Source organism: Lycium barbarum, chromosome 11 (genome assembly GCF_019175385.1).
Source record: "Lycium barbarum isolate Lr01 chromosome 11, ASM1917538v2, whole genome shotgun sequence".
NCBI classification, from domain to species: domain Eukaryota; kingdom Viridiplantae; phylum Streptophyta; class Magnoliopsida; order Solanales; family Solanaceae; genus Lycium; species Lycium barbarum.
Window position 1 is genome coordinate 30,948,634 of NC_083347.1, and position 13,712 is coordinate 30,962,345.

Genomic DNA, 13,712 nt, shown 5'->3' on the forward strand with positions numbered 1-13,712 from the left:
ATTTTTTTTTTCTTAATTTCGTTGCATGGGGGTACCGTGGAAAGAGAAAGGGGTGGTGAAAATAGAATCCGCGCTTTTTGTGTAGAGATCTCCACCGATACCACTAGAATATATGTCCCGGTGATAAACAAAAAGCAACTTTACAATTGAACTCTAATTGTGTATGAATTGAGAAGCATTTTGATTAAACGAATTTCTATGCAGAAAGTGATGTGGATGACTACCAGGATCTCTTAACAATAATTTTCTACTCTCATTTTATTTAATTAAATAAATTCAAATTTTGTCTGTTACTTAATTTAAGTAATTAAATAAAAAGATGCATAAGATGAAATTTGAAAGACAACTTTAGAAATCCTATTACATGCAGGAGTAAATATTAAGCAACTTGTTTTCCATGCAAAACTGGGTTAATCAACTCTTATTCCATTCCGGATTTGGTTAAACTCTAATTACTTCCCTTGTCTCCTCTATATATACCTTAGACTACTTTCATTATTTTTCTATCCTCACAAATTCTGATTGCATTCCTCCAAAATCACTCTTATAAACTGATCCCATATTTCTGCATTCACTGTTGGTAAAAGAAGAATGTCCTTGTTTCAAAATTGGGTTATTTGTGCCGATTACTTTGGTGATGAACTGCCATTGCCTCTTCCAGCTGTTAAGATAATGGAACAAAACAAGAACAAGATGGATTCAACAAATACTAAAATCTTGAATGTTGGTGCAACAATAGATAATGTAGTTGGTGAAAGCAAGAAGGACAATAGCAAGAACAAAGCACTCGCTTTTGCTCCAGCTTTTGATGGATTACATCCTTTTGAGATGTTTGTTTCTCGTTGACCATGTTTCTAGTATGTTAAAGAAACAACATTCTCTCTTTTTTCTTCTTTTTTCCACTTCTATATAGCAAGGGAGTAATTTTTTCTAGAACATACAGACTTGAATTTGATAGCTATTGGTGTTTTCAGAAGTTTTTCTTCGCCTTTTATGTTTAAACTTGAATTAATTTTTTATCACATTGGTAACTGATTTTTAATAGGATCAGGATATAATATACTCTAATTAATGAAAAATAGATAATAATCATTATTAAAAAAAATCAAGATAGGAGAAGAAAATAAATTTCTGATTTTTTTTCTTCATGTAATGCTTTTATTTTGGTGTTTCCCGAAAGTCGAGCACGAACGCTGTAAGGTTCTTGTTACCGCCTGGCAAATATTTTACAACTACAACAAATACAGAGATCATCTCTCTTGCTATGCCACAATTCGAATACCCTTCAATTAGATTCTCACATAATGCAAGAGAGCAATGTAATTATTAATGGAAGAGGAAATAGTCAAAATGCTCCATGTTCCTACCTTCATCTACCCTCATGTTTATTTAATGGTAAACAATAAAAGTAACTCAACAAAAATAATACATAACTAAAATATTTACTGGATAATAACTATAACATGAGCAAATAAAAATATTACTCTGATGTTACTGAATGTCATACTCCCTCTGTCCCAATTTCTTTGACACTTTCGCTTTTTGAGAGTGAATTTTTTTAATTTTGACCATATGTTTGAACATAAATTTTTAAATTTTTTGAAATAAAATTTACATATTTGAATGCTACGTAAAAAAGTACTATAAGTTACGATAATTAAAAATTTAAAAGACGTATCAAAAAATTACGATTAGAACAACTCGTTTAATTCTTGAAAAACGAAAAGTGTCAAACAAATTGAAACGAATGGAGTAATTAATTATAAGGAATTCTAACGTGAAGGAACATGACGATTGTGGTGCGGGATGGGACGGTTTGATTTTAGTGAGACAGGACGAGACATCAGGGAGAAACGCTATGGGAAGGAGGCCTTAGTGGAATTTTTTTAACCTATATTAAGTTAAATATTTAATCCTAAAAATTATTTTAAAAAATTGATAACGTGATGAAATATACTACATAAAAACTACATATTTATATACATATTAAGGAGAAATATTTACGAAACGTGACGATAGTTTTTCTTATTTACAAAACATAAAGAATAATTACAAAACTTGATAGTGTATGAATACTGTATTAAGTCAAGTATATTGAGTCCAGAAAATTTTATTTTTTCTCTGCAAAGTGTATGATTGGTGTATAAATACAGTACATATATTCATACAACTTTCATACACGATTCACACATATTTTTCATGCTCACTGGAAAATAGTCAGATCTGGTCGTGCTTGTCTATTCCGGCATTTTGCCGTTGAAGCAACACCGTTAATAGCACCACGCCGCCAGCCCCGCTATCCTCTTCCCTCCGCCACCAGATCTCCGGCGTTACTCCGACGTTTCGCCGTTGAAGCAACACCGTTAACAGCACCACGCCGAAGTGTATGGATACACTACGTATATTCATACAACTTTCATACACGATTCACACATTTATTTAATGCTCACCAGAAAATATTTAAATCTGGCCGTGTTTGTCTATTTCGGCGTTTAGCCGTTGAAGCAACGCCATTAACAGCACCACGCCGCCAGCCCCACCGCCGCTGTCCTCTTCCCTCCGCCACCAGACCTAGACGGTTCTCTGCCAAAGCTCCGGTGGATTCCACCGCCGGAGGATGGACGGAACCCTTGTCGGCCGAAAGACCATAAGCGGTGGTGCCGTTTGGGTGTTGGAATGGTTTTTTTTTTTTGGTAGAATGTGTATTTGTATAGATTTTATAATGTTATGTTTTGTAAATAGAAAATTATCATCACGTGTCATAAATATTTCTCCTTAAAATGTATATATACGTATTTTACCCTAAAGCAAATGGAGACGAATTTAAAATAAATTTCAAACTTACATTATTAACATCACAAATTCAAGTCATATAAACATGATTTTTCTAATTTAAGTGAAACAAGACGAGACTAAAGAGGATAAGGTGGGGACGAAACCCTAGTCCCATGTCCCACTAAGCTTACGGGACGGCATATCTCGTCCCCTGTCCCACCGGACAGCCTTAACTAATTAAAGTCGGGCAAAAATCCCAAGTGTCGGGGGGATCAAACGATCTCTGACGAATATAAGCTTGGGTTTAATCGAGGGAGAATAGTAGGGAATAAAGATACACACATTCTACGATTCACAGTTTACCACTATAAGTTACAACATCATATTTATTTAAGCTATTTGCTACATAAGTAGGTAAAAAACATCACTAAAACTAAACCCGTCAATCGGTTCGGGTTAACCGGTTCCGGTTTCTATTTTTTCGGAACCGGAACCGGTTAAAACGGTAAAACCGAAACCGGACCGGTAAAACTGGTCGAATTAAAAAAAAATGTAGCCGTTGGGCTGCTAATTTGGACCGTTGGGCAACGGTCCATTTGCAAAAATGGCCGTTGCCAAACGGTCCCAAACCCCTTCCCCCCCCCCCCCCCCCCCCCCCCCAACCCCCCAAACTTTTTTTTAACACTTTAACCCATCCCTCACCCCTATATAAACCGTTCTCCATTTCCATTTTAATCCACACCAATTCACTCTTCTCTTTCTCTCAAATCTCAATCTCTCAATTATAGTTACTTTGCAACAATTAGTCACTTTAAATTTCTCTCAAATAAATATTATAAAGTCTTATTATAGTTTCAATTATTAATTTTGCAATTATAATATTGTTGGTGGAGTTGGTGATTTTGCAACAATCCAAAGTAGCTTTGATGGATTTACAATTCTAGCCGCCTTCACTTTGTTGGAAATTAGTCCGGCAATTTGGCATCTTCGTTCCAACAATATCTTTATTTTTCGCAATTTAATTCTAGCAATTTAATTTGTTGCAATTTATTTTCTTGTGATTTATTTGAGTGTGATTTAAATTAATTCTATTTAATAATAGCGAAGAGATTTAGACGTGGTGCCGGTAGTAGTGGTATTGTTAGGGGTGGGCTTAATGAGGAAACATTTGTGGAAGAAACACCTAATTTAGGTATTGATGTTAATGGAAATAATTCACTTTTAGGTCATGAGGCAATGCAACAACATTATACCGACACTTTTAGTGAAATTGATGATGATGAAACACAAGCCCCCGAAAATCCCATAGGAGATACATGTCCTGCACAATCACATACACAAGACAAACCGCCTAGAACTCGTAAGCCAACAACTAAAATTTGGAAATTTATGACTAAGGATAGGGAAAGTCAAATAGTTAAATGTACCCTATGTGAACAAGTATTTACTTTTAGGCAAGGAACTAGTAAGGATGGTGGAATGGGTACACTAAGTGGTCATATGAGAAAGAAACATATGGATGTTTGGGGAGAGCAAACGGGTTCAAATGTGGGGGGTATTCAAATGACGATAGACCCACGAACCGGTAAAAAATTTAAGTATGATAAGAAAAAAGAGCGTGTAAAAATAGCCAAAATGGTAGCTTATGATTGTTTACCATTTTTCTTTCCTTCGGGTTTGGAGTTTGTTACTTACATTCAACGTTGTTATAATCCGTTATTTGAGGGTATTCCTAGAAGTACTTGTAGAGCGGATGTTATAGATTTGTATAAAAAATATAGATTTTATTTGCGTCATGTATTTAATTCTTTAAATTATAGTGTTTATCTTATCGCTGATTTGGGTCTTATTCTTAACAAGTTAGATTTTTTTGCTATTACATGTCATTGGGTTGATGACAATTGGGTTATGCAAAAAAGAATTATATCTTTTTTATAGGATGAAGGAAAAGGTCGTCACGATGGAAAATTTTTAGCGGATTCAATGTCGACTATTATGAGATTTTTTAACATTTATAGAAAAACACTTTGTATTGCTTTAGATAATGCTTCTAATAATAAACTCTCCGCTAAAAAATATTTTTCATGTGAGATGTAGTTGTCACATTCTAAACTTAATTGTTAAAGATGGTCTTGTGTGTTTTGACGATTCTATTCAAAAAGTTAGAGACGCGGTTGCGTTTCTTTTTTATAATGCAAATAGGAGAAGACTTAGAGATTTTAAGAATTGTTGTGTGGAAAATAACCTTAAACCTAGAAAAATTCAAGTAGAAATTGAGACTAGGTGGAACTACACTTACATTATGTTACAACAAGCATATGAGTATAGGATTCCCATACAACAAGTTCACAATAAATATAATATTAATAATGATGATTGGTTAAATTTTACGCATTAGGAAGATGTTAGGGAATGTGTTGAACTCTTAGAAATTTTTTATAATGCAACTCTTGCTTTTTCTAAACAATTTATCCTATGGTAATCGAAATTTTAGTCTACTTAGCGAAAATAGCTAGAATTTTACAAGACTATAAATATAAACCCGGTTATCAGGCGGCTATTTTTAATATGACAACAAAATTTAAAAAGTATTTTTTCCCATCCCAACTTTATTTATATTGGGTTCTCTTTTAAATCCTTATTTAAAAGTGTCTTATACTAGAGTATTGATTGGTCAAATTTATACATTTTTAGAAATTGAAGAGCGAGTTCAACCATCTTTTAGCTGAAGCCGAACTCGCTATTGATGACGAGTTTAGAAAATTTTTTACTCATTATTCTAATTTGAAAGAACATGCTACACCAGTTACTCCATGCCCTATTACTTCTCAAAGTAGCAAAAAGGACTTGTCGGGTTTATCGCATTTAAAAGTTTTACATTCACAGCCAACTTCTTCTTGTAGTGCAAACTTTGATGAATATAACTTTTATTTGATGCAGCGAAATGTGAATATCAAGAAACTAGATGAGTTGGACGTCTTAGCATGATGGAAGAAATACAAGGCAAGTCATCCGATACTCTCAAGAATGGCTCGAGATATCCTTACGGTTCAAGTATCAACCGTGACTTCGGAGAGTCATTTAGCCAAGGAAGACAACAAATTGGAGACCATAGACACTCATTATCCGACTTTAGCTTGCAAGTACTAGTGTGCATTCGCGATTGGATTAGATCGGAGTGACGCAATCAAAATTTAGAAGCGGAGGAAGGCGAAGAGGAAGAGATTGAAGATTTGATAGCAAGTGGACAGGACCAAATGAAAAACTTTGAAGATATCTCCATGGCCGAATATGATACGGGGAAAATTAATCAAATGATTGAAAATTAGTGATTTTATTATTCTACTATTTCTTTGCAACTCATATATTATTTACAAGTTAAAAAAAATTACAACTTACAAATAAATGTTATCCAAAAATGAATAAAATATATGACTCATTAATCTTTATTCTATTTACTTGTGTTCATATTTTTACTTATATTAAGTTAAAAATATACCTAAATATATTAAAAATATACTTATAATATACATCTACTTAAATTAAAAACTAAAAAGTTATATACTTGAAAAATAACTAAGTTAAAAATATACCTAAATATATTAAAAATATACTTATAATATACATCTACTTAAATTAAAAACTAAAAAGTTATATACTTAATATATATATATATATATATATATATATATACACGTATATATTGTATTGCTAACTTGCTGTTAGCCTGTTAGTCAGTAAATATATAAATTTTACTTATAAACTTATATAACATAGGTAAATATACCTATAATATATTAATAAATACTGTAATATATATATATATATATATATATATATATATATATATATATATACTATACAATATAATATATTAATATATATATATATATAATATATTAATATATATATATATATATATAATATATTAATAAATACTGTAATATATATATACTATACAAAAAATAAAGTTTTGGACATGTTTGAACCGAACCGACCGGTTCCGGTTTCGCGTTTTTAACCGGTTTAACCGGAACCGGTGGCCGGTTTCGATTTTTTAACCGATTACCGGTCCGGTCCGGTTCAAACCGGTTAACAGGTTTAACTAAAACCCCAAATTCCTTAAACTTCGACTATTTCCCAGCCTCCTTCTTCTTCTTCTTCAGATTTCTGGTCAGGTGCCATTGGCAAAGTTGGAGGAGTAAGTTTGTGCAAATGGACACCAATAGCATCAAGGTATGATCCAGCACGCCCATGAAATCCAACAATTGCCCAACCTTTCATGGTCAGATTAAAAGGTCTTCCTCTTGACTCAATACCACGTTCAGACTCATATTGTCCATAGCTTTTTACATTTGTTATAAAACAACATAGAGATTTCACAACTAAATGCCCTTCAAAACGACCCAATGTCCCTGTTATTCCTGTCAAATGTTCCATTGGTGCTTTCTCAAAAATCACCTGCAAAAAAATAAAAAAACACAATCAAATAATGTTCAACTCACTTGACCAAGGTTATACACATAATCGAAATTCTTTTCATACAGTAGAAGAAAGTAATCAGGGACGGAGCTAGAGATTTATCTATAGGTCGACAGAAGCCGATAACATTGGATCAAAGGTTATATTTATGTGTAAAATCACTTGATATATATAAAGTAACACCTCACTTTTCAGTTTCCAAAAAAATTCCAATTTCAGTTTTATTCATCTTCCAGCAAAAAGTTACACGATGATTCGAGGGGTTGTGCACCCTTTGTTTTTTTTTTTTTTTTTTTAAAATGAACAAATAAAAATAAATATTTCTTTTTAATAATATATTGGATAAGTAAATGTGGACGAAAAGAGAACAAACTTGTCACCTTTTAACCAAAAATAAAAAATAAAAAATTGTGAGTTACCTTGGATACTCTCCTACCATTTCCACCAAACCTTGGAGAATCAATGGTTACCCCTCTTTCAGTGTCTATGGTTGGGAACTTGATGTAGTTAATAACACCACCATAATATGCAAAGAAGATATTCTTTATAGGACCTTTCAGCTTGTAACTCCATTCACATCCACGAGAACCTCCCCATGGTTCCACATACAGAGAGTCATCCTGATCATACCTCACTTGATTTGCCTGCTAAATATAAAAATACAACTAAAATTTGAAACTTGAAGTCTCGGAGAGAGTAGACTGCTATGGAAAAGAAAGAGAAATTATGGAACCATTAGGTGATTGTTGTTGTTCCACAAAACTGTGTGTTCAACCTGTAAGACCCTATTTATATATGCAAAAAGGTAAAGAGTAAGGGGTCGTTTGGTACGAAGATAAACATAAATAGTCTTGGGATAAGAATTTATCAATTTCTTATCTCTTATTTGGTTAGTAATCATGGATTAAGTTATTTCAGGAGTAAAAATAGTGCTGGGATAACTTATACCTGTCATAGGGTGGAATAAGTTAGCCCAGGATAAGTTATCCGGGATAAAGAAGAAATCTCTTCTTTTTAGAAATTATCCAATGTATAATACTTTTAGTCCACCATACCAAACAATCAATAAAAAATAACTCCAGAATAACTAATCCCAGCATAACTGTCACGACCCAACCCCGTAGGCCGTGACTAGTGCCCGAGCTGGACACCCGTACACACTCATTTACCAAAATCGGCATACCAATGGCTTATCCATATTCGGCGTACACTGACTTATACAGATACGAAGGTCAGATGTCGTCTTAAGCGGTCACATATAACAAATGTATCACACAGAAGCCGGCAAGGCTGTCGTAAAACACATCGCCCAAAAACATATATATACATATGTACACACGAGCCGATAAGGCTGTCACAGCAAATGGAACCGCTTAAGACATAAATCACACAGGCATAACTGAACAATAACGACCCATGACCCACATACATGTCTACATGCCTCTAAGAATAACAACAGAATCATATGACGGGACAGGGTCCCGCCGTACCCCTGAATATATCCATACATATATACAACGGAAGAGTCTATACCAGAATGTAGGCTACAGAACAAGGGAGCACTCCAAAACAGCAGAAGAGCTGTACTAAGCTGGCGGGTCACCAGAACGAGCGTCTGTACCTGCGGGCATGAAACGCAGCCCCCCCCCCCCCCCCCCAAAGAAAGGGGGTCAGTACGAAATATGTACTGAGTATATAAAGCATGAAATACAATAATCAAGATCATAAATGAAATAAGAAGTATGAAAAACGAGTACAGAGATCAGTATACCAAAAGCTTGTTTTTAAAACACAAATAATGCATATAAAAATCATGCATAGGGCTCAGGAACATGATCGCCACTCCGACGCTAGCGCCGTAACACATCATACTCCAGAAGATTTCATATCTCCGTACAACCCCGAAACACATCATAACATCACAACACATCATACACCATAACACATCATACACCATAACACATCATAACGCCGTATATAAGCGGTACCCGGCCCCCTAGTGGGGGACTCGGGGAACCATAACACATCATACTGCCGAATATAACATAGAACGCACGATGACAAAACCGGCCCGGGACTCGGCGAAAGATATAATAACAGTATGCACGAGCAGAGTAGTGAGAAACTATATGCACATAAATCATTTTTTAAGACTCGATAGACCAGTACACTTACCGACACCTGAAGGAACATAAACGCGTTTCGAGTAAATCCGAGTTAGTATAAGAAAGTTATGGACATTATTCGCTTTAGGATCCTCTAGGAACGTATCGAAGCGATCCAAGCTCGTCTATGAAAGTTACGAACATTATTCGACATAAAGCTGTTAGGAATAAAAATTATTTACACATATTTATTATCCAATCATACAAAAGACACAAAGACCATAGTTCGACTATATTAGGAATACTAACATCAAGAAGTGAATAAAAATCGTCGGCATGCTCGGATCTTATGAATGGAGTTACCCCGAGGCTCGTATCATAGCTTACTTGCAACTAGGACATGCCAAAAGAAAGAAAGGTTAGGCTTTACATACCTTGCCCGCTTCCTAAGCTAATCCCAACTCAAGTCTCGGGCTCCCCAAGATCTACAATAACGTCATTAAATACCAAACGTTAGCTACAAGTACTTAGGAATTCAATCCTAAGCTAGTACTTGTCTACAGAAATTTCGGCAGCATTTCCCCTGTAAATTCAACAACCCCGAGAATTCAACTCGGCCAAATCATCAACAACAATACCAACAACCATATTAACAACATCAACAACTAATTCAAAACACATTCTAACATTAGCAACTCCCTTTTACATAATTCGACGGCATTCCATTTACATTCACTTCAACTACATACAATCAAGCTAACACCAATGCTCGCACACTCAAATACTAATCCGAAACCATTCACACAAAACTCAAGAACACTTCAAACAATCCGCATAATATTCAACATAATCTAACCAATATGCCACTCCACCCGAAACCTCCAAAATGCAACAATAGCAATAACAACACATTTCCTTCTTTCAAATTCATGAACTACACCAATAATTCACACACTAACAACATTATTTTCCATAAATACAAGAAGTGATATTAATGTCGCATTAGCTTCTAAAACAACTCTCCGACAATTACAACTTCAACTAGAATTATTAAACTTTCATTTTCATCATAGAATCCATTACAACAACAACCAAAATACTAAGTAAAATTGATTCATTCTCTTCTACACCACACATTACCTACACGGCCACAACACTACATATACACGGCCAAGCACCAACACACCAAATTTCATGAATTTCATTCATTTCTACATACTACAACATACACAACCATCCATAACATATAAAAAGAAGATTAAACCTTACCTTTCTTCACTACACTTCTCAACTTGGCTAGGGTGGTAATAGTGCACAAATAAGTGTTTTGCTTGCTCCAAAAACTACTCCACGTTAAAGAGGACCTTCCAATTGGTTGAATTGCTAGAAGAAAATATTTTTTTGTGATCAATTTTTCCAAGGTGTTGTTCGGCTACACCATGGCCGAATGGCTCTCTTTGTTTTTCTCCAAGTTTCTTGAATTTTCTAAGTGTGGAAGATGAAGAATATGACTAATAAGTCATCTAATATACACATATATAATTCATCCATGTGGGCCAAGGCCCACCCCACCTTACACGGCCACTTGGCCTTTTTTTTTGTTCAAGGATTTTAAGTTCCCATAATTCACTTTTAACCCCAAACTTCCCTTAATATTTCCATGAGCCACCTTGTGAATTTCTCTTTTTACCCCTACCCTTTCTTAATATTTCCACATCAATAATTTTCATAAACAATTTGTATATTAAACAAGATCAAAATATAGTCTTAGCCCGTAACTTCTCGCAATTATCTTGAAATATCCAAATGTACAAAAATACGGGATATAACAATAACTTATCCCAACGTAATTAATTCCAGCATAACTTATCCCAGCGTAATTTATTTTTGAACCAAACGACCCCTAAGGGTATTGGTTCGCGAGATAAGATTGGATATTTCGAGGATTAATTTTATAGTATTTTGTTTGAGAGAATAAAATGAAGTCCAAACTTAGGAGTCATTTGGTACACGGTATAAGATGGAATGTTCCTGCACTAATTTTGAGATTAATTTTGTATCATATTTGATAGAAGCTATAAATTTATCCCTACCAAACAAATTATAAAATGAAGCCCAAAATTTAAAAATGGGATATCCCACCTTATCCGATTAACCCTGCAATTAATTTATCCCATCTCCCAGGATTATAATTCTAGAATTATAATTATGGAATAATTTAGTCTGCGTACCAACTACCCCTTAGTTTTTGTAATATTCCATCTTATCTCATCAAATTTGGGATTATTTTATCTCACATCTCAAATGAGATAAATAAGTGGCAGGACTACAATCTCGAGGTAATTTAGTCCTTGTACCAAACAACCCATAAAGGAAAAATTTTAGGGAAAAGGGTCAAAAATAGCTTTCTATTTTGTTTTATTAGTTAAATATATCCTTCATTAGTGAAAGTTAACAAAAATACTCCTACCGTCTTCAAACTTCACACTTATGCCCCTGTTTAGATGAAAATCCCCAAATCCTCTCAAATTATCCAATTTTAAAAAAATACTCACTTTTTTTTGTTGATCCGCCCCGCCCAACCCGCCTATCATTATCATCAAGCTCTAGCTTTATCTTCTTCCATGAAAAAAAAAAAAAGTAAGGACACACTCAAATGATAAAAATTTCAAAACTCACTTCAAATTTCATTTTTAAATCCAGCTTCAAATCTTGGTGGAGCCAATACTTTAGATTGAAGCTCTGTTAATTCAATTCAAGTGAAATACAAGATGATTTGCTAACAAGGGCATGAATAAAAATATTTCGTATAGTGGAGAGGTATGTTTGCCCCTTTTTCTGTTAAAAATTAGATTTTCCTTTTATCGTTAGCTATGATTCTACTTCAACTAGTAATGAAGTTTTGATCACGATACTAAAAGGTTGGATTTTTTTTTGGTGGCAGAAATGGTGAAGGTACTATTGGAGGCATTTCCTCAGCTATCAGTTACATTTGATCAGTCAAATTCCACAGCATTGCACACTGCTTCTGCACAAGGCCATATTGAATTTGTCAATTTCCTGTTAGAGACTAATAGCAGTTTAGCCACAATACCGAAGAACAATGGCAAAACGGGGCTTCATGCTTCGGCAAGAAATGGGCATGTTGCAGTTGTGAAGGCGCTTTTAAGCAAAGAAGAACGGATTCTAAATTGGAGAGATAAAAAGGACAAACCGCTGTCAAAGGCCAAAGTGTTGATGTGGTTAATGAGCTTATTCAATCAGATCCTACTTTGGCTACAATTATTGATGGAAAGGGTAATACTGCCTTGCATATTGCAACGCGAAAAGGCCACATACCAGCTGGATCAAGATTTGGAGTTGAATTTAAAGATAAAATTTAATGTGAGTTTTGGGATTTTACCATTTGAGTGTCCTTGCTTTTTTCTTTTTTCCTCCATGAAAGAAGATGAAGTTAGAGCTTGATGATGATGATGATAGGCGGGTCGGACGGGGGAGGGGGGTCAATAAAAAAAGTGGGTAATTTTTTTGAAATTGGGTAATTTGAGATGATTTGGGGATTTCCATTCAAATAGGAGTATAAATGTGAAGTTTGAAGAAAACAGGGGTATTTTTGTTAACTTTCACTGACGAATGATATATTTAACTAATAAAATAAAGTAGATGGGTATATTTGACCCTTTTCCAAAAAATTTACCATGTGCCTCACACAAGTGATATTAATTGCGTGAGACTTTCTTTTGTGATACAGAAAAGTGAACTCACATCATTCATTGAGTCCACAAATTCTAGTTCCACTTTTTCATCTCACAAAAGGAGCTTCACTAAACATTTTACTAGGGGTGGGAGTTCGGGCCATCGGATTGGATATAAAATTTTTGATTTGGATATTCGGTTTTCGAATTGAAGAAATTACAATGCAAATAAATTCAGATTGGATTGGATATTTTAAGTTCGGTTTGGATATTTCGAATTTTCGGATTTGACTCTTGATACTTAAGGCAAATTTGTTAGAAACGAAATTCATGTGTTAGTTCCACAGAGGTAAATCTAAATCTTAATTGCTCAGTAAAAAAAGCCTTCCAGTTCAAATTATGATAAACAAATCCAAGTCATGTCCAACACAGTAAATCCATACCAAATAAAAGCATTATGGAAAAGTGAAAATGAACAAAATAAAATCTAAGTATTCATCTGGAAAAATAACAAAGAACTCTATCGTGGGTGACGCTAACGTGAGACTTTTGAGACTTGAGAAGTAAGAAACCCTATATTATATTTGATTTAATAGAGAATTGTATTGGACTTAATATTTTAATGGGTAGGGCTTTATGTACTAATCTATTGGAC

At 34.3% G+C, this 13,712-nt stretch overlaps 1 protein-coding gene across 1 annotated transcript; it reads right to left on the reverse strand.

Moving 5' to 3' along the window:
- Positions 1–6,897: 6,897 nt before the first annotated feature.
- Positions 6,898–12,053, reverse strand: LOC132619677 (mannose/glucose-specific lectin-like). Its single transcript, XM_060334508.1, has 3 exons — positions 12,042–12,053; positions 7,677–7,901; positions 6,898–7,236 (listed from the first exon to the last, which is right to left on the reverse strand). The coding sequence occupies exons 1-3, from the start codon at positions 12,051–12,053 to the stop codon at positions 6,898–6,900; spliced, it is 576 nt and encodes a 191-aa protein (XP_060190491.1).
- Between the last annotated feature and the right edge of the window lie 1,659 nt (positions 12,054–13,712).